This window comes from Bison bison, unplaced genomic scaffold (assembly GCF_000754665.1).
Source record: "Bison bison bison isolate TAMUID 2011002044 unplaced genomic scaffold, Bison_UMD1.0 scf7180017864461, whole genome shotgun sequence".
Lineage (NCBI taxonomy): Eukaryota > Metazoa > Chordata > Mammalia > Artiodactyla > Bovidae > Bison > Bison bison.
The window spans coordinates 10,934,584-10,957,979 of NW_011495023.1; the positions used below are offsets into that span (position 1 = coordinate 10,934,584).

General features: G+C 44.9%; 1 protein-coding gene across 5 annotated transcripts in view; it reads right to left on the reverse strand.

Annotated features, from left to right (window-relative positions):
- Positions 1-23,396, reverse strand: part of FRMD4A (FERM domain containing 4A) — a 373,568-nt gene that overhangs the window by 145,933 nt on the left and 204,239 nt on the right. For all 5 annotated transcript variants that reach the window (XM_010859943.1, XM_010859942.1, XM_010859941.1 and 2 more), the window contains exons 4-5: positions 14,632-14,724; positions 762-846 (exon numbers count right to left, since the gene is read on the reverse strand). In XM_010859943.1, the coding sequence (XP_010858245.1) occupies positions 762-846; positions 14,632-14,724 (178 nt within the window). The remainder of the gene's footprint in view (positions 1-761; positions 847-14,631; positions 14,725-23,396) is intronic.

The following is a 23,396-nucleotide window of genomic DNA, read 5'->3' on the forward strand; positions in this document are numbered from 1 at the left end:
TTGTCACACTAGTCTGGGTTTCCCCTTTTAGGTCACAGTTGCCAAGTTAAGGAGACACCTAAAATCAAGTTAAGAAACACCTCCAAGGAGCCATAACACAGTTACAGGATTGGAAGGAGTCACTTTATAAACACACAACAGCTTTAGCTCCTTGGAGTTCTCATTTATTTATAGCCATTAATTTAGAAATTACTTCTACTAATCAATAGAAGTAGTAGATGCAATGCAGGAGACCGGAGTTCAATCCCTGCATCAGGAAGATCCCTTAGAGAAGGGAATGGCAACCCACCCCAATATTCTGGCCTGGAGAATCCATTGGACAGAGGAGCCTGTGGGGGCTATAGTCCATAGGGTCACAAAGAGTCGGACACAACTGAGTGACTAACACACTTTCTACTAATCAATAGCATCACAATTGGAGAGGGCAATGGCACCCCACTCCAGCACTCTTGCCTGGAGGATCCTATGGATGGAGGAGCCTGGTGGGCTGCAGTCCATGGGGTCGCTAAGAGTCAGACATGACTGAGAGACTTCATTTTCACGCATTGGAGAAGGAAATGGCAACCCACTCCAGTGTTCTTGCCTGGAGAATCCCAGGGATGGGGGAGCCTGGTGGGCTGCCATCTATGGGGTCACACAGAGTCAGACACGACTGAAGTGACTTAGCAGCAGCAGCAGGGGCAGCAAGCTGGGATTCCCAGCTACAAAGGAGACTTTCAGATTTCAACAGAAAACTCGAAACAGGAAGAAGTAGTTCTTACCTTGTAGATACAGGACTTGGCATTCAGGAAGAAAAGCTCGATGGTGGCATTGTCCTTCAGGTATGAGATGCTCTCGATATAGAACCTGCAAGAGAACAACTGTCAATGAACCACGGACACACCGACCAATGAGGCAGAAAATCAAGTTGTCTGAGTTACACGATCTGACTGGAGGATGAGGACTTCCAACCCAACAGGAACAAAAGAAAAAGTCATCAATTCCTTAGTGCTTTTCAAGTTTTATTTATAGTGGATTAGGACCATCAAGATTGACAGCCCTTCCCATAGCTAGGAGCCAGGTTCGCCATCAGCCTCCAGGAGTAAACTTGAACTTGACCATTTACTTCTATTTTCCTTACCTGTTGCCAATTTTTTTTTTTACAATGTCACTTGTTTCCATTACATTACTTTCTGTCCTAATCACTGTTAAGTTGGAGTTTTAAAAGATAATTTCTTTTGCTTAGTTGAATAAAGGACCTTATTTTTCTTTGAAATGGTTACAACAGATCTGAAGACAGCAAGGTAGGGTTTGACATCTCTACATCCAGAAGGCTGGGGCCGGTGTTCTTAACACTGTGATATTCATGAACATGAAGCCAAATGAAAATTGGATTCTTATGCAGATGAAGCTTATGGGGTTTTTTTCAAGTTGACACATTCTGAAATTATTTAAGTTTGCATTCAATAAGTCTTTACAAGTTGATTCTGGAGTTTATTCAATTCCCTAATTAGATAAGGCACTTGTACTTGTCTTAGGATCAGCTGTACTGAGGGAGCCGAGATGACAGGGGAGAAGGAAATGATTGGCATGCAGAGCCTTGGAGGGGAGGAGGTTCTGAGTAAGGGGTGACAACTCCTGGGGGGGCCTCATGGAAACTGGGTACCTGCCTCATGGAAACTGGGGGCACCTGCCTTGTGGAAATTGGAGGCACCAAGAGGGGGTAGAAGGTGAAATGAGAAAAAAGCAAGTGCTGTGGTCTTTCAGAACAGCATTAAGATATGATGGAAGGAGTCACGGGGAGGAAGTCAAGAGCCCAGTAATCTGTGCCCAGGGCTTTGTGATTCAGGACAAGTCACACTGGGCTTCTGCTTGCCAGACTATAAAAGACAGCAGGACACCATCAGCAGTTCCCCACCTAAAATGTTTGCTGCTTTCAAGTACTGGAACCTAATGCAGATTAAGAGCTTCCTGGTGGCTCAGTGGTAAAGAATCTGCTTGCATGCAGATCCCTGGGCTGGGAAAATCTACTAGAGAAGGAAATGGCAACCCACTCCAGTATTCTTGCCTGGAGAATTCTATGGACAGAGGAGGTGATGGGCTACAGTCTATGGGGTTAAAAAAGAGTTGGACATGACTTCGAGACTAAACAACAATAAAAACAGCAAAACCAACACACCAACATTGCATAAGGCAAACAACAGGTTTGTGTAGGCTAGGGTAAGTCCATGGCATCCCACTTTGCAACCTCTGGTCTACAGCTAAGTAAACAACATCTCTGACCATTTCACAGATATGCACAGAGGCTGTTGTGATGAATACAACACAGATTCAGTTAAATTTGTGAGTATCTCCAGAGTAACTTCAGATATTAGTAGATATTTTCAATCCACAGATATTAATCCTACAATTACCATCATGAAAGGTCTACAAAATTTTTGGAAATTACAATTCTATCTTCATTTGTGCAAAGCCTGGGAATGAACAGGCTGGCTGATTACCCCTTTCCCCTACTGAAAATACAAAGCACTTGCCTCCTGCTTTTGGATCAAGCATTTTAAGTCATGAAGGTCTCCGTAAAGGGTCTGCAGCAGTCTCAGAGAAACTGGGAAGCTGTGCCCCTTTCACTCTCCTAATAACAAAGACTTGAAATGCGGTAGCAAATTCTACTTCTCAAAGCAAAAACAGTTGTCTCTCTGTACTGGCAGGGGATTGGTTCCAGGATCCCCTCCCCAAGGATATCCCTTGGATGCTCAAGTCTCTGATATAAAATGGTGCAGTACAGTCAGTACATATCAGGGTTTTACATCTGATCCATGCATATGGAGAACGGACTGCAAGTTAAATGCGATGTCATTTAAAAGACTCCATCCCTTGTAAAAGGTTCTTGGCGATGGGTAGTCAGAATAGCAAAATCAGAAGGAAAGAAGGCAGACAGATGGAAGGGAAGGGAAAGGAAGGCAGGTGGCGGAGGGGAGGGTGACAAAGGCTCAGGACGGGGCTTTGGGGCAGGGGGTTGGGGGACAGCAAAGCCAGATTAGCTGGGAGACTTGCTCTACTGTGCTTAGTCGCTCAGTGTGCCCGACTCTTTGCGACCACATGGACTGTAGCCTGCCAGGCTCCTCTGTCCATGGGACTCTCTAGGCAAGAACACTGGAGTGGGTTGCCATGTCCTCCTCCAGGGGATCTTCCCAACTCAGGAATCAACCTGGGGTCTCCTGCATTGCAGGTGGATTCTTTACCAGCTGAGCTACCAGGGAAGCCCAGAGACCTGCAAGGGTGGCCTATTACAAATCAATTCTGCCTCTATACCTGTGTCCAAGCTACTCTTCTCACCCCAGAACAATCCTGCTGCAGATCCCAGCTCACTCCTGCTCCCTTTCGCCTTGCTCAGTCATGACATGTTTTCATTGACTCTTTGGACGGTCCCCACAGAGGATCTCCTCTCCTGGGCTCCAGTGACACCCTCTGCTTATTGTGTGGCCCCTGGTCCCGAGATTCCCTGTTCTCTGAGATGCCTTCTCACTAGGCAGCTGACTCCTTAAGGGCTGGGACCCAATCTCATTCATTTCTGCATTCCCAGCACTAATCCAGGACCTGGCACCAACGTGTACAATTTTTAAAAATTTTATTTATTAATTATTTAAAAAAAAAAGTATTCTTTTCCATTATGGCTTATCACAAGATATTGAATACAGTTCCCTGTGCTATATGGTAGGACCTTGCTGTTTATCCATTCTAAATGTAACAATTTGTATCTGGGGTTCCTTGGTAGCTCAGACAGTAAAGAATCTACCTATAATGCAGCAGACCCAGGTTTGATCCCTGGGTTGGGAAGATCCCCTGGAGAAGGGAATGGCTACCCACTCCAGCATTCCTTTATATATATATATATATATTTTTTATTTTTGGCTGTGCTGGGTCTTCGCTGAGCTTTACTCTAGTTGCAAGAGCAGGGGCAACTCTCTAGTTTGCAGCACGCACGCTTCTCATTGCGCTGGCGTCTCTTGGGCCAGTGCACGGGCTCTGGGGTCGAGAGCTTCGGTAGTTGCTGCACCACATGGGCTCAGTAGTTGCCGCTCCTGTGCTCTGCACAGGCTCAGCAGTTGTGGTGCACTGGCTTAGTTACTCGGCAGCATAAGGGATCTTCCCAGATCAGGGATCGAACCTGTGCCTCCTACACTGGCAGGCAGATTCTTTACCACTGAGCCACCAGGGAAACCCTACTCCAGCATTCTTGCCTGGAGAACTCCATGGACAGAGGAGTCTGGTGGGGTATCAAACCCCAAGTCCCAGTCCATCCCTCTCCCTTCCTGCCTCCCCCTTGGCAACCACAGTCTTGTGAGTCTGTTTCTATTTCACAGATAAGCTCCTTTTGTGTCATAGCTTAGATTTCACACAAAAGTGCTATCATATGGTACTTGTCTTTCTTTTTCTGAATTACTTCACATAGTATGATAATCTCTAGTTTCATCCATATTGCTGCAAACGGCATTATTTTGTTCTTTTTATGGCTGAATAGTATTCTACTGTATATATAACATGTAAGTTTCTATGAGTGAAAAAGTCTGATTTTCAACTGTTCTCCTCTCCATACACCACTGTTAGGAGTTCTTATTGGACAGTGAAATGAGTGACAAAGACACGTGGGAGGGAGAAAAAAAAATAAATGATTTCCCAGCCCATTTATAATGATTAGGGGTCCTTACACTCCACACCCAGCCCCTGCCCCTCTACCCCTTCTCTCAGTGTGAACGTACAAAGCTGTTCACAGAGATATGCTGATGACTTTGAATCCTAGAGCCAGGAGAACACCAGAGGCTTCTGGAATTTGCCAGTGAGTGACCTTAGTTCGGTAATAATTATGAACCTAAAGCTGTTGGGTCTGAAATAACTTGATTTTCAAAACAATGCCTTACGTCTCGATACCATTCATTTTAATGCTTGACAATTAAGGAGTGAAGACATTCTGTCCCACCCCCTCCCAATTTTTTCTTTAACAGCATATTAAGCAAAAACATTACAATTCCCTTTCCAGCTCTCTAATAATAGGAAACTGAAATGAGATGGCAAATTTTATGCCTTTTGAGGTAGTATTTGTTCTCTGGCTTCACAAGAGACAGGAAGGTAGAGGAAATAACTATATTCTGAGGTGGAGGAAAAAAAAAATCACTTCCTTTTGACAGAAACTGGAAAGCAGTTTCCTGTTAACCTTTATCACCAAGAAACAGCCTGGGAAACCCGGTGAGTTCCAGGGCTGTCATATTATTGTTCTGTAATCCTGGGTATTTAATTCATCCTGAACTTTCCATCTGTGCTAGGGAGCTGGTGAGTCAAAAGTGCCCAGAGGAAAACAGACCTCGGACATCTCAATCCCACGCCAAGGCCCAATACACACTCGGAGAGAACTTCTAGGGAAATGGGGAAGGTTGACAATGTCTGTTCAAAGTGGAGATCCCAGTTCTGTTCTTTGGGGCTTTCCTGGTGGCTCAGACGGTAAAGAATCCACCTGCAATGCAGGAGACCTGGGTTTGATCCCTGGGTTGGGAAGATCCCCTGGAGAAGGGAATGGCTACCCACTCCAGTATTCTTGCCAGGGAAGTCCCACGGACAGAGAAGCCTGGCGAGCTACAGTCCATGGGGTGGCAGAGTCAGGCACGCCTGAGCGACTAACACTTACCTGCTCTTTTGGTTTTTCCTGAGAACCTTATCAAAGGTCCTCCTTTGAGGCACTAGATGGCGATGTTGCATTTCCTTACCTACCAGTGCGGAATGTCAGTGTTAGAGCGGGTTCACAAAAAACATTCCAGGTCTCTGGGTAAACCTAAGGAAACGGATGATGTCTCTCGTATTCAGAGGGTCTGTGTGGATGATTCCAAGCCTGATTCTGTATTAACTGACCGGTCTGGATGCCTTGACATCCGGGGTCTTGCTTACCCTGTGGGCAATCCAATGCCTACAACCCCTTTCCTTGCCTGCCCCAGGGGAATTTCACACTCCAGGCTGCTATTCACCTTCCTTAATTATCTCAGAGCCAAGAACTGGATAACTTGGGAGAGTCCACATACCCCCAGAGGCTGCTGAAGTTATTCAAACTAGCCAGTCCTAAGCCTGCTTACCATGCCTGATCTATTCCTGCAGAAACCACAGTGAAGGCTCTTGCCCACAGGTACCTCACTCCCTCTGCTTCCTGGCCGAGCCTGGTGCTTCCCCACGTGCTTTACTCTGCTGGGAACCCTCTCCTCTTGGGAATCAACTAGCAGTCTCTCTTTTCAATGTTAGTCATTTCCTTATCCGTTGGCCCCAAGTACCTGAATAAAAATAAGGCCTACATTCTAAAACAGGCTCTTCATGGGAACTTCCCTGGTGGTTTGGTGATTAAGAATCCACCTTCCAAGGCAGGGGATGCAGGTTTGACCCCTGGTTGGAAACCTAAGATCCCACATGCTTTGGGGCAACTAAGCCGGTGTACGACAACTAGAGAAACTCACATGCCATAACAAACATCCCACGTGCTGCAACGAAGACCCAAAGCAGCCAAATAAATAAATATATTTTTTAAAAACCTAAAACAGGTTCTTCAGCACATTTAATAGGGCTGAATCTTTTTCTTTATTCTCCCATGCTGTGCAGCTTGTGACATCTTAGTTACATGACTAGGGACTGAACCCAGGCCCCGGGCAGTGAAAGCACCAAGTCCTAACCACTGGACTGCCAGGGAATTCCCAGTAGGACTGAATCACAGGGCTTCTTTTTGAGTCAAAGGAAACAGTGCTCTGGGCCAAGGGCAAACCTGGCTCAGTACCATGACTGATGCCACACGCAACCTGACCCAGATGATGCTAGTCTGAGGATATTTTATCAGATGGTCTGAAGTAGGAATACATATGTGCTATGCTATTACGTGTCTGAGTGTATTCAATACTCAAGGCTCTGGAGCCTTCGGGGAGTCTGGTCCCCTTAACCTGTAGAAGCCTCAGGTGGCGGCAGACTGAACACCCCCCTGCAGGATGACATCAGCTAGGGGCTCCTATGGGCCCTCTCGCTCCCCCTCCTCCCTCTCACATCCCCACTTGGCACTTGGGAATCACTGACTATTTACGGCAAGTGTTAATTAAATGGCCCAATGATTTCATTTCATAATGAACACAAATGTCACATTTGGAATGCTGGCTTTTGGTAGCAAAAAGGAGTGATAGTAATGAGAAAGATAATTAATACTGCTGTGAGTTTATGCAGCCAAGTATCTCTGATGTTGAGAATTTCAACAGCGCCGAGAATCCTAACTGGGACACCCAGTCGAGATCTAGTGAGTTCTGGTTAGCAGACACCTCCTTTTAGGTCCACACCATCGTTGTTACTGCGAGTGACAGGAAACAGCACTTGCTGTCTTAATCAGCCCCGAAAGACACCAACAGGCAGGTCGTGAACTTGGCTATAACATCCCCCCTCCCAGATGACAGCTTCCTGGCATCTCCTCTCTTTTTTTTCTTCTCTGTAGCTCACTTTATTTTATTGTTTGTGAAATTCTAGGTTTGAAGAGACACATCTATTTATTTTCCTATAAACAATGTCGATGACCAGAGCTCCAAGAACACTTGGCTGCAGAACACACAATGAAAGGAACACCCAGACACGGAGGAATTATCCTGAGCACAAACTTAAGTCCATTAAAAAAAAAAAGAAGGGGACTTCCCTAAAGAAGGGGACTTCCCTGGCGGTCCAGTGATAAAGATTCTGTGCTTCCAACATAGGCATCATGGGTTTGATCCCGGATCAGGGATGAGATCTCACCTGTCTCATGGTCAAAAAATAAAAACAAAAAAACCCCAAAAAGGACAGAGCGACTTCTTTGGGTGAATAGGCATATTTTTCCTTCTATTTTTTCTTGACCTATTTCTTTATTTTCTTAATTGTGTTTGGTTGTTCTGGGTCTCTATTGCTGTGTGTGGGCTTCCTCCAGTCGTGGCAAGTCGGGGCTACTCTCCAGTTGCAGTGCGCGGCTTCTCATTGTGGTGGCTTCTCTTGTGGCAGAGCACAGTCTCTAGGCACATGGGCTTAGTTGCCTTGTGGCATGTTGGGACTTCCCGTACCAGGGATTGAACCAGTGTCCCCTGCACTGCAAGGCAAATTCTTCACTGCTGGACCATCAGGGAAACCCTCTTGACCTATTTATTAAGCTTGACTGGTGGTCCCTACCAGAGGGTCACTGCTCTCAATTTGGGGAGCTTGCCTCATGGCATTAAACAATGACCTTGTCATTGAATGTGATCTTTGTCAAACTGATCACTGGGAGGCTTGTAGAAGATGTGTGAGGGGTCAGGGGGTGGGGAGAGATGAGGCTGGAGAGGCATGCACAAGTCAGGTCACCCAGGACAAGCGAGGGCAGCCTTAGCATGATAATGTATTGGGGATCAAATGACAATCCTAGAAAGGTGCTCAGTGACAACATATAGAAGAGGGTGGGAGGGGCCAAGACCTGAAGCAGAGATGAACAAGGAGATTTCAGGATCAGCTGAGACTTATGAAGGTCCTAATTACAGACAGGGGCGTGTACAGGGAGGGTAAAAGTGAAAATGTTAGTCACTCAGTTGTCTGACTCTTTGTGACCCCATGGACTGTAGCCCGCCAGGCTCCTCTGTCCATGCAATTCTCCAGGTAAGAATACTGGAGTGGTTTGTGATTCCGTTCTCCAGGGTATCTCCCCGACCCAGGGATTGAACCTAGTTCTCCTGCATTGCAGCTGTTAAGTCGCTTCAGTCGTGTCTGACTCTGTACGACCCCATAGACAGCAGCCCAGAGAGATTCTTAATTATCTGATCCACCAGGGAAGCCCATGGAAGGTAAAGGACAGAGCTATTTAAGATATGTTAGATAAGAGGAATTCACAGATAAGAGGGCAGAGAAGGGAACAGGTGGGAGAGAGCTGATGACATCCAGGCTGAGTTTCAAGTTACTGGCTTGAGGGGCTGAATGGGTGGTGGTGCCCACTGCAGAGATAAGGAGGCATCAAAGCAAGAAGACCAGGTTTGGGGGCAGAAAGATGATGATGTTACTTGATTCAGACATGAGGGCAGAGAAGCGCCTGTGCAATTTGGTGCCCAGAGATCTCCAGTTACCATGGGGCTAATGGGACCAGACACTGGACCCTTAGAGACTGAGGGATCAGTGGGACATGGGAAAAGGGGCAAGTCCATCCTTCCGAACCTCTGCTGTGAACATAAGGGGGCACAGGGGTAGGAGCTGCAGGAGGAGGCAAGTCAGGGAAGGTATTTTCTTTTGTGAGGGTGAGAGTGCTGTGGATGTGGAGGGAGGGCTCTGTGGAGAAGAAGCGGCTTAAGATAGAGAAAAAGAGTGGAGACTGAGGGGAGTAAGCTCCCTGAGGTGGTGGGAGGCACTGGAACTAGAAGGTATGTGGACCCACCAGCCTCAGATAATGGAATGAGGTGTGTGTGTGTGTATGAGAGAGAGGGAGAGGGAGAGAGGGATGGAGGTGGGAGAAAGGGACCCTGGAAGTTGGGGGGTTTAACTTGTTCACTGATCTGATCTTAAATCCTCAAACAGCATCTACATCATACAAGCTCCCAATGAGTATTCATAAACCAATACCCAAACCCATCGATGATGGTGAGTACTTAGCATGGAGTTCACAAGTTAGAAAGCTGTTGACAACCCATAGTTGAAATGATAGGCTTTTGGCTCTTAATGTCCAGCAGTGATGCAGCTCAGAATGACAAAAACGGACCAGCTGGACAGAGGAGTTTTCTCCATAGAATAGGAGAGAGCACAGCACAGGGCAGAATGTCTCCACACTGGAGGTCCCTGTTGTCAGGAGATGGCAGGTCCCTCTCAAGAGGGACTATTGGCACACATCTCTGCTTCCCTCTTTAAGACTCCCCTTCCATTTGCTAAGGTGGTTTCCAATGGGGCTGCCAAGCTTCTGGACTGCAGGTTGCGGTTGTCCCCGCAGGGGGCGCTCTGTCCATGGTGCTGACTTGGGCAGTCCCAGAGCAGCAAGGTCAGGTCTGGGAGGGCTGCCTTTCTCACCGCCCCTCTCACCCAGTGCTGGGTGCAGTTGTCCTTTGCAGATGGACGCCAGGGCTGCAGATGAGGCCAAGCATGGAGCCCAAGATGGGTCAAGGCTAGCGATCTCGACTCAGGTCCTCTGGCCCTGCCTGCACAGGGAGCAATGGTAGGCTCTCTGATTAGCAATCTTGATGTCCCCTTTCATTTGTGAGAGGGAGACTGCGTGGTGCAGAGGGCAAGGCCCCAGGATGGGAGTCAGATCTGGCTGGACAGATACAGTAACTTACTAGCCATGCTGGGGAGAGAGTTTACTTAAACATCTTGGTCCCCCATCTCCTTATCTTGATTAGGAAAAACAATAGTGCTTCAAGGACTGTTGCAAACTAATTCACCCATAGTAATGGACAGTTGCCTTCTCTCTGACCTTTTTCCTTTTTAGGTAATTACTAAGACCCTGATGTCGCTGTGGCCATTCCTGGTCATTTGATTGATGAGAGCTGCAGTGATCAAGTCCCTTTGAGGCTAAATAATGGGTCAGTGATGGCAGGTTCTCAGCCCTCCTTCCTGTTATTCTGAGGCTGCCTTGCTTCACACCCTCCAAGGAAGCGAAAGACAGTGAAAGTTGCTCAGTCGTGTCCAACTCTTTGCGACCCCAGGGACTCTACAGTCCATGGAATTCTCCAGGCCAGAATATGGGAGTGGGTAGCCTTTCCCTTTCCCAGGGATCTTCCCAAGCCAGGTCTCCTGCACTGTAGGTGGATTCTTCACCAGCTGAGCCACCAGGGAAGCCCAAGAATACCGGAGTGGGTATCCCTTCCCCAGCAGATCTTCCCAACCCAGGAATCGAACTGGGGTCTCCTGCATTGCAGGCAGATTCTTTACCAACTGACCTATCAGAAGGAAAAGTTTATTTCCTGGCTTAGAGGATAAACAGAATTCTGTGAGTTCCAATTCACATTATTTATTAATATATTTGGGTCGTATTTTTCCTAATTGGTTGAAAGGAGGCGCTAATTCTGCCTAGATGTTTTGAATATGCACTGCAGTGAAAGAATATATAAATGCCAAGGAACAAGCTATGCTGGGTGGCAGCACAAACACAGATCCTTGGTGACAAAGGGTTAAGATTTCTACTTGAAGAGTTCCTAAATCTTGGCTTAAGGCAGCCAATCTCCCCCATGGTCTCTTTTATCAGGTGGTTTTCTTCTGCCTTTATTCTCTGATATGACTGTACACATGTTACACAGATGTAACATAGATGTTTAAAGGAAAGGAGAGTGGCAGTGAAGGCGTGGAGAGTCAGGGTGCATGGGGAATGCACGGATGATGGACACCTGGCTTCTTGCTTAGAAAGGTCAGTATGGACACAAAGAGAAAGAGCCCAGTTGGACAGGATGTCTTTCAGAGACTCTGGTATACTCCAAGGTCTGGGTCTTTTATGAAGATAATTTGTCATACCACTCCTTTGGAAAAATATAGCCTGTAGCCATTCTCAGAAAGGCATGAAGTTATAAACTGGGAATTCTTCCCAGGCCGAAAATCAAGGTAAAAACACAGAATTCATCCCCAAGGGAAAATCTGCCTCCTCTCTGGGAGAAGACAAATGATCAGAGTTTTGCTGTGTGCTGTTCAGCCAGCTACAAAGTGGGGACTCAGGCAAAGTAGGGGTTCCGGGAGACAGGATCCTCTGTGGCCAGTGCTAAGGAGACACCCTCCCTGGGAGGCTGATGTGATAATTCAAGTGACAGAAGATGAGGGCCTGAGTTCAGGTAATAGAGAGGAGAGGGAAAAGCAGGGAAAGATTTTGTAAGCAGCAGCAGAGAATTAATGCCTGTAACAATCTGAGGGGAAGGAAAGGAGGACAGACTTTAAGATTTAAGCCTACTGACATTGCTGGCTTTCAAGGTAGGGAAAAGCGGCCTTGAGTCTAAGAATGTGGGCAGTCTCTTGAAAGTGGCAAAAGTGAAGGGAACAGGGCCTACTCTGGTGGTCTGGTGGTTGAGAATCTGCCTTCCAGGGCAGGAGGTGCTGGTTCGATCTCTGATTAGGGAATTAAGATCCCTAGAGAAGCTCTTGGGCCACAACAAAGACCCAACACAGCCAAAATACAATTTTTTAAAAAGTCAAGGGAATAGACTCTTTGAGAACCTTAAGCAGGCAACACAGGCCTGCCGAGACCTTTAGTTTAGATCGATGTAGTTAATTAGATAAGGTTAATTTTGAATTTATAGAGTCATAAGATTTAAAAAAAAAAAGGGGGCCTCCCTGGTGGCTCAGATGGTAAAGAATCTGCCTACAATGTAGGAGACTCAGGTCTGATTCCTGGGTTTGGATGATCCCCTGGAGAAGGGAATGGCTAACCACTCCAGTATTCTTGCCTGGGAAATCCCATGGACAGAGGATTCCATGGGGTCACAAAGAGTTGGACATGACTGACAGACTAACACTTTCACTTACAAGACCAAAAAAAAAAAAAATTTAAGACTAAACTCTTGAATCTGGAAGGGCAAAGAAAGGATCCTCCCCTAGAGAATCCAGAAGGAATATGATCCTGCTGCCCACAGCTTGATTTTAGTCTTATAAGATCCTTTTTGGACTTCTGATCTCTAGAACTTCTGATCTCCAGAACTGTAAGACAATAAATTGTGTTTTAGCAAAAAAAAAAAAAAACCCAACAACAACGATTTAAGCCTATAATAAATGGATAACAATGTCACATTTGATGTGATCACAGGAGGTCTGGGGAGGTGGGTGGGAAGATGATGAATTTGGCTTTGGACCCGTTGAGTTTGACCTCCACAGATGGCCAAGAAGTAACCAGAAATAGAAACCCGAGGCTCTCCAGAAAGACCTGCTGGTAGGATGAGCTACAGGAAGCTCTGCCTTGTGTTTCTGTGGGGTGTCCATCACTAAATGTGATTTTGGAGAGATTTTCCCAGTGAGCATTTGGGGAGATGCCTGCTTCAGCAAACCACATGTCCTTGGGTCTTCAGTCAGCCTGTTGCCAGGCTGGTTGCACTGGCCTACCGCGGCAGTCCTCTGTGTATCTGGTCCCAGGGAGAGACATCGGCCTGGAGAGATTTGGACGTGTTGGCACGCAGATCCTAGACTGCAAACATTGCAACCAGGCAATCTCATGCTGTCCCAAGCTTTTCTTCAAAGCTTGGTTCCCCGAACCCACAAATAACTCAGCTCATAACAAACACTTGGAAAAATAGCTAATATGCAACCAGCCCAGTGTTTTTCTTCTTGACTAATGTTCGCAAAAAAACACCAAGAAGAAGTGGGGCCAGGTACATGTCAAGTGTATGGACGTGTTCCCCTCTGATTATGAGTTCATGACCTGCTTAAATGCAAGCAAGTCTCCCTTGATGCTGCCACCCCTCCTGGTGCTACTGTTCCTCTTTGCTTTATAGAATGACTTTTCCATTTATCAGAGAAAATGTAGCCCCTATTAAAGAGAATATGACACAGAAAGCATGCTCATCAGGGATGCAAATGGTGAAGATCAGTTTTGATATGTTCCCAGCTGTTAAACAAGTCAAAAAGGCATTAAAAGCAAGTTTACATTTCCTCTGTCAGCTGAGATACAGACACGTTCCCACCTGTAAGAGGCACCTTTACCTCTGATTTTGCCTCTTGTGGTATCAAGGTGGCTTTGATTAAAACTGCATTCCTAGTTGTGTTCTTTAGGAAGAACTCAGTTGTAATGCAATGGTGTCCTGCTCTTGAATTTCTATTCACATGTTTTAAAGGCGCTGAGTCTATGCCTTGGGTGGAAGGGTTGGTGTGCATTTTAAGACCAAAGCATTTGAACCCAAACACCTCTGCAGCTGTGCAGCAGAAATAGCCTGGTGCTCAACAGACAGGGTACTCAGAGAGCTGCTGGGTCTAGGGGCTCAGATTCTGGATCTGTTTCACATGATTTGCATCAGTACTTTGCCCTTGAACCCCTGACGTGATCCCCACTCTGGCTTCACACAACCTTTTGCAAGCCCAGTGGTAAGTCAAGTCTGAAATCTTGACTCCATTAGATTGTTGCAAACATTAAATGTGAGAAGCTTATAGTTCTCTGCAGTCACAAAATAAAACTTCTTACACTAGATTAATGAACAGAAAATTCCTACTGTTTCTGAAATATTATTATACCTTAGATTTCCATACTGGGAAATGCATTTATCTGTGGTTTGTTGCTGGGTTGCAACTATTCCTACCTGGGATAAAGCACACAAGTTTCAAGAAGCCAAGTGGCAGAAAGAAAGAATACACAGACTTTTGTTATGTGGCTTCAAACACCAACAAAGGAATCCACAGGTTTGTGTTATTCTCAGAGACTCAGTTTCCTTTGAGATATATGCCCTCTTCCCCTCTCCCCCACCCAAAAAGCAAAACCAAAAAGGTTTTACCTTCATTCCACAGAAGCATTCTAGTGCCAGAGCAAAAACATGTGTGTTCAAGCCTTACACACTCACGCCCTATGTTTACATGGAACTCTATACCACGACCTCTACTCCTGGCAGCGAACCAAGATAAACCTGAGTTCCCTTTTCTTTGTTTGCTCTACCCTCCTGGGCTTTTCTGACAAAGGGGAAAAAAAGCAAAAGGGTGGATAACCAATGTTCATACCTGACACAAAAGTATAAAACCACTGGTCCCGACTTTTTGGGGAAGTCATGTTCCAAGACTCTTCGATCTAGCTGAAGCCAGTTCAAGTGTCCCCTGTGGAAAAGAGAGACCAGTGGATTAGACCTTTGGGTGTTGCCAAAGTTACCCGGGATGAAGGTCTATGTCTGCATATATGGTACATGCTGGAGCACAGATACACATGGACCTCTGCTTCACTCTTAAGTTCTAGTAGTTTTCAGACACCAAAGGAAACACTGGAGAAACAGTGCATCAGCAGGAGATACCATGTAACAATCACAGCTGGGGATTTGAGACCCACAGTCCATTTCCTTGATGGCACTGAAATGAAAAGGCAATCATTCTTTTTTTTGTCCTGAATTCCCTGACCACCACAGGGAAGAAAGACAGTCTTTTCTGTCTGAAGGCCTCCAAACACCCTTTAGAAACATGTTAGCAATCTTCACCATATCATGCTGGAAGCAGATTGGGGTACAAAGTGAATCAGAGACAATTTCTTTAAAAATGAAGCATACACCTAGCACAGGACCCAGCCTCTCCACTCCTAGGAATTTACCCAAGAGAAAGGAAAGCAGACATCCATACAATGACTTTCACACACAGATGTTCATGTTATTTGTAATAGCTCGAAACTTGAAACAACCCCAATGTTGATCACAGGGGAATGGACCAATTACGATATAGAAAGGAATACTACCCAGTGACAAAGACAATGAGCTATTAATACACAGAGCAACAAAGATGAATCACAAAATAATTATCCTGAGTGGGAGAAGCCAGACAAACAGAGTACAGATTGTATGATACCATTTATAGAAAACTCTAGAAAGTACAAACTAATCTGGGGCAACAGAAAGCAGATTGGTGGTTGCCAGGGGTGCTTGATGGTGGGATAGTGCGTGTGTGTGGTGGGGGATGAGCAAACCTTTGGGTGTGATGGAGATGTTCATTATCTTGAAAGTGGTGATGGTTTCTTGAGTGCAGACATATCAACACTTAGGAAATTGTAAACTTTAATTGTGTAGTTTACTGCATGTCAATTTTATCTCATTAAAGCTATTTTAAATAGTGAACCGTGGAAATACTTGATGATATGCAAATGGAGTCACTTCTGCATTTCTTTCTTCCTTCCCTTCCTCCCTCCATAAATATTAATTGATCATCTTCTCCAGATAAGGGTCTGGAGATGTAGCAGTAAGCAAAATTGACACAGTCCCTTTACCCCTGATGCTTATATTCTTGTCAGGAGACAGGAACTCAGCAATTATTTTCATGATTAATTCTGCAATTACCAATAGTATGAGGACCTGTAAGGACCTGATCTAGTCTGGGGGTCCAAGAAATGCTGCTTGGTGTTTGATTGAGATTTGAAGAATGACAGAAGGAAAGCAAAGAGGAAGAGGAAATAACATTCCAAGCAGTAAGGCCAGCATGTGCAAAGGCCCTGAGGTGGGGAGGAAAACCTGGCACCGTGGTATCATGTGAACAGAAAGGGATGAGGCTGGAGAGTGGGGACCAGGGTCTTGGTGACAAGTTGAGGAGCTTGGTCTTTGAAGAGCAAGACAGAATCATAGAACAAGGACAAGCAAAGGGATCCACCTTGCCCCTTTCCTCTCCTCTCCTTCCCCAGTCTCAGCCCGTCATTCAGAAGGGTTCAGAGTCCCATCATCTCTGTGACTCAGTAAGCCCATGCTGAACAGACACTATTGCACAACATTTCTTCGGGGGCTGACGCTGTGTAACACTGGTGTTTATAACGTATACACCCATGTGAAAGGCTGTGCTTACTGAACATAAAAGCTGTTGCATCATTGTATTAAAAGGTTTGCTCCTCCAAGCCTCCAAATAATGAAAGCTGGAGGCTTTCCATCTCCATTTTGAGATGTCTTTCAAACCGCACCTTCTGCGCACAAAAATAAACAAACCCCTCTTTCAACTAAGCCCGAGCCCATGGCTCCAGAGATGAGGATGAGGGCTGCCTCAAAAGAGTGTCTGTCGGAGGAACTCTGGCCTCTTTCTCCTCCAGGAATTTTCATCTAGACAAAACATGTTTTTTTATTAACTTTATCTTTCATGTTTAAAGCAGTATCTCAATTCTGAGTATAAGGGTTAAAAAAAAAAAGAATGGAAAAAAGTTCTCTGTGCAAAACGATTGGACCAACATCTTCCAGAAAGGCAGGATAAATTTTTGTTCGAAAGAACACGGGGTCTGGAAACAGAAAGCCTCAATGCCACCATTGTCTCTGGTCAGACCTGAAATGTTGACAATGCCCCGTGGGGATCATGTTGTTTTAAACCTCTGTGCCTTAACTCATGCTGTTCCCTCTGCCTAGAATGCCCTTCTTCCTCTCCACTGCCCAGCGAAGTCTGGCCCATCCTTCAAGACACAGCTCTCCTGTGTCTCCTCTGGGAAGCCTTCCCTGGTACCCCTTCCTCACACCACACACCAGCCTGGGCTGCGGGTCCTCCTCTGGGTGCTCCAGCACCCATCCTGGGCACAGCTCTGTGGCTGCCCTTCCCGAAGTCCATGGAACTTACTCTGTGTACACACTTTTCCTCAACAGACTTTCTACATATGAAAAACACAGAGAGATCTACTCCCTCAGGTAACAGTGTGTGCATTTTTGATTAACTGGAAGGTAAGACAAACAGACCTCATTATCAAGGTGTAATAACCCACAGTCTCCCTCCACCCCCACTTTGGCCTCTGAAAATGTCCAAAGTCTTCCAGGATCCTCTCTTTGTGCTCAGCCTCCTGCAAACACGTCATATGCACGCTCACCCCAGTACTTCGATCATTTGGTTTCTCCTCCTTGGAACATTCTCTCCATCCTCTTTATCTGAATGCTAGCCACTGTTCAAGGTCAAGTTCAAATCTTACTTTTAGTGAAGCCTTCTGATTGCCTAAGTCTGGGTTTTCTTTCCAATGTCTCCAGAGCTTCTGGTTTGTGTCATCTGCAAGGCATTTAGCAGAGCCTAGTACAATTAGTTATTTAAAAAATAGGACCTGTTTCTACAGCTCAGTTATGATTTCAACATTTAAACAGAATCATCCCTAGAACATAGCATAGCACTTGGCAAATATTATGGACGCCGAAGTACTTGCGCACTGGTTAGATGACTACCTCTGCAAGAAGCTGAGGTGCGCCCTGATCTCAACTTACAAAAGTGACTGAGTGACAGCACTGAGAGGTCAGTGCCACTGAAGGGAAAGTTTAATGTTCCTCATGGTTTCCTGGAAATGAGAGGCACCCACCCCATGCAGGGTCATGAGAAGAAGCTCCAGTGTTGTTCATGAGGCAGAACGGAATATGGGGAGGACACAGGAAGAGACTTCACTGGGGTTTTCATGGAAAAGGCATGAGGGACAGCTTAGGACTGGCTAGCCTGAACAGTGCTGGTGGAACCTGAGTCTTCAGAACTATCCCTGGTTCTCTGGTAACTGGCTCTGGGGTGATTAAGGATGGGAGGGGGAGTACTGGCTTGGGGTTTGGGAGTTACTTAAAGGAAGTGGCTCAGAGTGTGGCCTCAGGGTCACAGAACTTTGGCTGTTAGTTTGGGATGGAATGGAAACAGCTTTAGCTGTTAGTTTGGCCCTGTAACTAATGATCCCAAACAAATACAGAATCTGTAAAAACTCAGAACAGAAATTTATCCAATGACCATGCAGATTTAAATTTTAATCATTTGCCTTGCAATAACTCCTGATAAAGAGTCTGGTGAGACTAACCTTTTCCAGAATCTTGCAAGAGAGAGACTAGAATGGTGCACAGCAATTTTCCTATGGTCCCAAATGCAAGGAATAAGGAGGAATCGAGATGGAATGTTCTACCTGTGCCCTGAGGATCCATCAATGGGTCAGGCTTGAGAAATTCTCATTCCATCCAAGGGCACAACATTTCTAACCACTCAGAGTGCTGGGGATTTGACCTGGGGGCCATAATTCACTTGGTGGAGAACCTGAAAGTGGGAACCCTTTGAAGAAATACAGACCATGTTACTAGAGTACCACTCTATGGGGTTTGCTCATTGCCCATCTTCTTCATCCATGTTAATGGAGAACAAACAGGTAGATGGATCCCACTTCCCTAGGTAATTTCATTGCCCACACTAAACTTTTTAAAAGAACATTATAGGGATGAATTCCTTGGTTCCCAGCCATGTATTAGTTCAGCATTGATCAAACCATGAAATGACTAGATTAAGAAAATGGTCAAAAAGCAGAAAGAACAAGGAGGCCAGAATTCCCCCGTAACTGAATAGTTGGCCTTGGAGAGAAAATGAACTTCCTCCCCCTACTTCCTCTACTCAGATTCCTCAACCCCACTTCTGCAAGGAATGACAGTGCACACACACACACACACACACACACACGGGGTTCTGAAATCCTCCGGGAGGGCTCTTCCTGCACCTGGAGTCCCGCGACCCTTCGACTTTATGTGCCTGTAAAATCTCTCCACTACAAAGGGGCTACAAAAGGAAAGACTGAGGCACCAGTAACCCACCCTGGGTCCCTGAGGATAAGTGCTCAACATCTGGGCAAAAGCTAAGGGATAGATTAAAAAGGAAACAAAATCTCACTTCTGAGGCCACCAATTTCCATGCATTAAAATATTTTCTGCTGATTGCGTTGGGTTCAAGGTCACATTTTTCTACACCCAACAGTATCAAGGATAAGGATTCCTCACTGTCCGTGATTTTTTTTTCCTTATGTAACACCTCTCGTTCCCAACATCAGGTCTCTTCCTCAACCTTTCTTTTTCTTTTCTTTAAGCTTAGGTAGGATGGGAAGCAAAGAGTAGAAGAAGCATTTTCTCTGTACAGTTTAACTAAGAGATGCCTGATAGCTTGGGTTTCATTATCTCATTGATTTTTCATTTGAGAATTCACATCAGTACATTGGCCTATAACAAAGCAAAAAAAAAAAAAAAGTCCCAGGAGATGCTCAAGGTATTTTTGTTATTGCTTGACTGATAACTATCTTTAAAGCTGAGCAAGATAACACCTATTGGTTTATGGCGGCAATAGGTCAAACTGTTGGGTCAGTATTAAATATGCAATTGCTTCTAGGCAACAGAAATTGGATGCATTTATTTAACAGATTGCTTTTAGCGTCTCCATACAATACAAATAGATTTTTGGTTCAAGGAAGCTTTAATGGAGAAGGCCTTAAAGGGAGCTTTGTTTGTAGAGAATCACTGGGGTAGGGGTGTGTGATAAGTCTATCTGAACCCAACAGTCTTGAACCCCAGGGGAGAATGAGACTCGGTGCCTTTTAGAGGTTTTTATTGTAGACAACTGATTCTTAGGGAATGCGCTTCCAAAAAATGTCAAAGCAAGAAGATGAAGTTCTTTTAGGTGTTACTAGATGGAGAGGCTAGGTTTGAAGTTCTTCAAAAGGAAGATTTCTGCTCTTCATTCAGTCCAGTGTCTTAGGGTCAGAAGTATGTGTGCTCAGCAAGGACAGCTAGGAATACTGGTTTAGCTAGACTCCCTCAAAGAGTGGCTTTCAAGAGTGTGTGCGTGTGTGTGTGTGTGTGTGTGTGTGTGTGTCTACAAGAGAGAGACACACACACAGATGAAGTTTAAGAGAAGGAATATATAGGGAGCCTGGATGACTAAATCATGGGCTATTTTGTCCATCTGAATTTATGCCTTTAATTTTTTTTATTACACACAGAGGGATTGTTTGCTCTACAGTGTCCTCTGAAGGCTACTCAAAATTTTCTTTTCTAGCATCTCCTACCTATAACTTAAATATTTATTGCCTAAACTACAAATACAAGCTCTCCAAGTGGTCACAGGCCAGTTACTTCTGTATCTCCAGACTCAGTAGTTGATGCTAAATAAACATTTGCTGAGAAGTGAATACACTGGCTTTAGATAAGCCCCATAGATCAATATTGCTGTTGGTTCCATGACTGCCCTCCACGTCTGGACGCTGCTCCCGCCGTAACTGAACAATCTTTGTATCCAATGAGAATTCACCTAGGCCAGGCCCGGGTTCCCCTGTACTTTGGGAGGCTTTGGGAGGAAAAGGTCAGGAGAAAGATTGGATTCCTAAGACCCCTTCTGGTTGCCTCATTCTTTTTTCTCTTAGCTGCACACAGGAAGAGTTCTGCTAAAGCCCTTTTCTGGTTCTGAACAGAAGGTCCTGTTGTTTGCCACGGCGTCTGAAGGTCTCAGCGGGCTGTCTCCGAGGGGTAATGAACGCTGAATGCCACGTTCCCAGAAGCAGCTATTACAACCCGGGCACCGAGGTTGTAGCCATTGATTTTCTCCTTGGTCGCACAGTACTGAGCATTTAATGAATGGAAATCCCAAACCTATTTCCAAATAAATTACATTCCCAGGGCTGCAACTTGTGGTGGTTTCTTCTGCAATTGGAAAACCGCTTTTCTGCTTTTTTAAATTGCACATCAGCTTGTGACTGGGGATGCTCATCGACTAGCCCCTTTTCACATGTCTCGGTCCATGCTGGTCCTGGTTCTAGTCAAGGGTCACAGGACTCAAAGGTGCTGCTGAACCGAGGGTTCTCTTCATTGTCCTGGCATTGGGTCTAAAACGGATGCAATTCCAGTGTGATATGGGCATTTAATTAACCAGATAAATAACACTCCCTTATCAGTACCTATCCACGGCTCAATTAATCAAGACACAGCATGTCGTTTTTTCAAAAAATCCTTAATCGGTTCTTCAACTTAGATTCTGGCTTCAGAGTGCCTGTGAACCTTCTAAAATTTAAGCACTAATTATTCTGTATGTAAACAATTGTAGGGGTGAGGGAATGTAACTTCTTAAATTTCACAAGGGTCTGTGATTAAATAAGAGGTTAAGAACTATTCATTTTCCTAATTGGTACGTGAGAATACACTGGAACTGTACATGGCTTTGAAATGTGCAACAATGGCTTAACTGAGTTTTGTATCTTTCTCCTTCAACTTTCTAAATACTTCTTAAAGTGTTCTTACACAGATACTCATTTACAACATTTGACAAACAATCCTTAAAATTTATGACAGGAAATTAAAATTAAAATTTAAATATGTTACAATTAATCATGACTTCACCTTGATGGGTATTTGACTAATAGCCCTAATAGCCTAAAAGCTGTTCAGTTATTGCTGTTGATGGTGGGATCCTCTGTCAACTTTTTTATTTTAAAAATGGAAAACTTGGGTGTTACAGGTGTTTGCCTATGCCAATATTCTGTAATAACCTAAATGGGAAAAGAGTTTGAAAAAGAATAGATATATCTATACATATAACTGAATTACTTTGCTGTACACCTATACATTGTAAATCAACTGTAGTCCAATATAAAATAAAAAAATTTAAAAATTAAACACTTGGGTGTTATCCATGCTTGCCTATGTCCAAACTCGTTGAGCTGTACACTTTAAGTATGTGCTGTGCTCGCTTAGTCGTGTTCCACTCTTGGTGATGCTTTGTACTGTAGCCCGCCAGACTCCTCTGTCCGTGGGATTTTTCTGGCAACTATACTGGAGTGGGTTGCCATTTTCCTCCTCCAGGGGCTCTTCCTGACCCAGGGGTCAAACCTGACTCTCCTGTGGCTCCTGCACTGCAGGCAGATTCTTTACCTTCTGAGCCGCGGGGGAGGCCTTAAATATGTGCAGTTTTGTATGTCAATTTCACCTCAGTAAAGTTTTTCTTTTTAAAAAAGAAACCCAAACAGAGGAACAATGATGACAGAGAATAGATCAGATAACTAAAAATAGGGCTTTACATATTTAAATTATACCATCAGAACCATGACTTATGAAAAAAAATCAGCCTGAGTGTTGAAATAGCAGTGGGAATATTTCAAAAATAACATACAAAAATAACTTTCCTTAAAGATGAATGTTAGTGTTTGATAAATGAAAATCTCGGTTATTCTATTTGCACTCTAGCAAACACGAAATCTGAAGTTCTGAGTGGGTTCTTAACAGGTTTCCAGAATCTGGAATGGGGAAGAGTTTATAACTTTGCAGCCTCATGGCATGAGTCCTGATGGGCCTCAAATATTCAAAGTTAGAATGAACTCAGCTTCTCTTCCTGGATCTGGAGGGAGGGGGCAGAGACAACTTACACCAGCATCCCTCTGCTCTATGAAAGCGGTTTTCAAACTGGCTACACATAAGAATCAACTGGAGAGCTTTAAAAAATCCTCATGCTCAGGCGACACCCTGACCAATTAAATCAGAATTTCTGGGGGTAGGGCCCAGACACTGGCATTTTATAAAGAGTCCAAGGTGAATCCAATGTGGAGTCAAGGTTGAGGACCACATCAGTAGCAAAACATTAATTATTTTAAGATCCAATTTATACTAGGACTTCCCTGGTGGCACAGTGGATGGGAATCTGCCTGGCAACACAGGCAATATGGGTTTGATTCCTGATCCAGGAAGATTCCAAATGCCATGGAGCAACTACATTCAAACACCTCAACTACTAAGCCCGTGTGCTGCAACTAAAGCCCATGTGCCTGGAGCCTGTGCTCCAAAACATGAGGAGCCACCTCAATGAGAAGCCTGAGCACAGAAAACATGAGGAGCCACCTCAATGAGAAGCCTGAGCACAGAAAACATGAGAAGCCACCTCAATGAGAAGCCTGAGCACAGAAAACATGAGAAGCCACCTCAATGAGAAGCCTGAGCACAGCAACGAAAAGTGTAGCCTCCGCTTGCAACTAAAGACTGCATGTGGCAATGAAAACCCAGCCCAAACAAAAATATATAAATAAA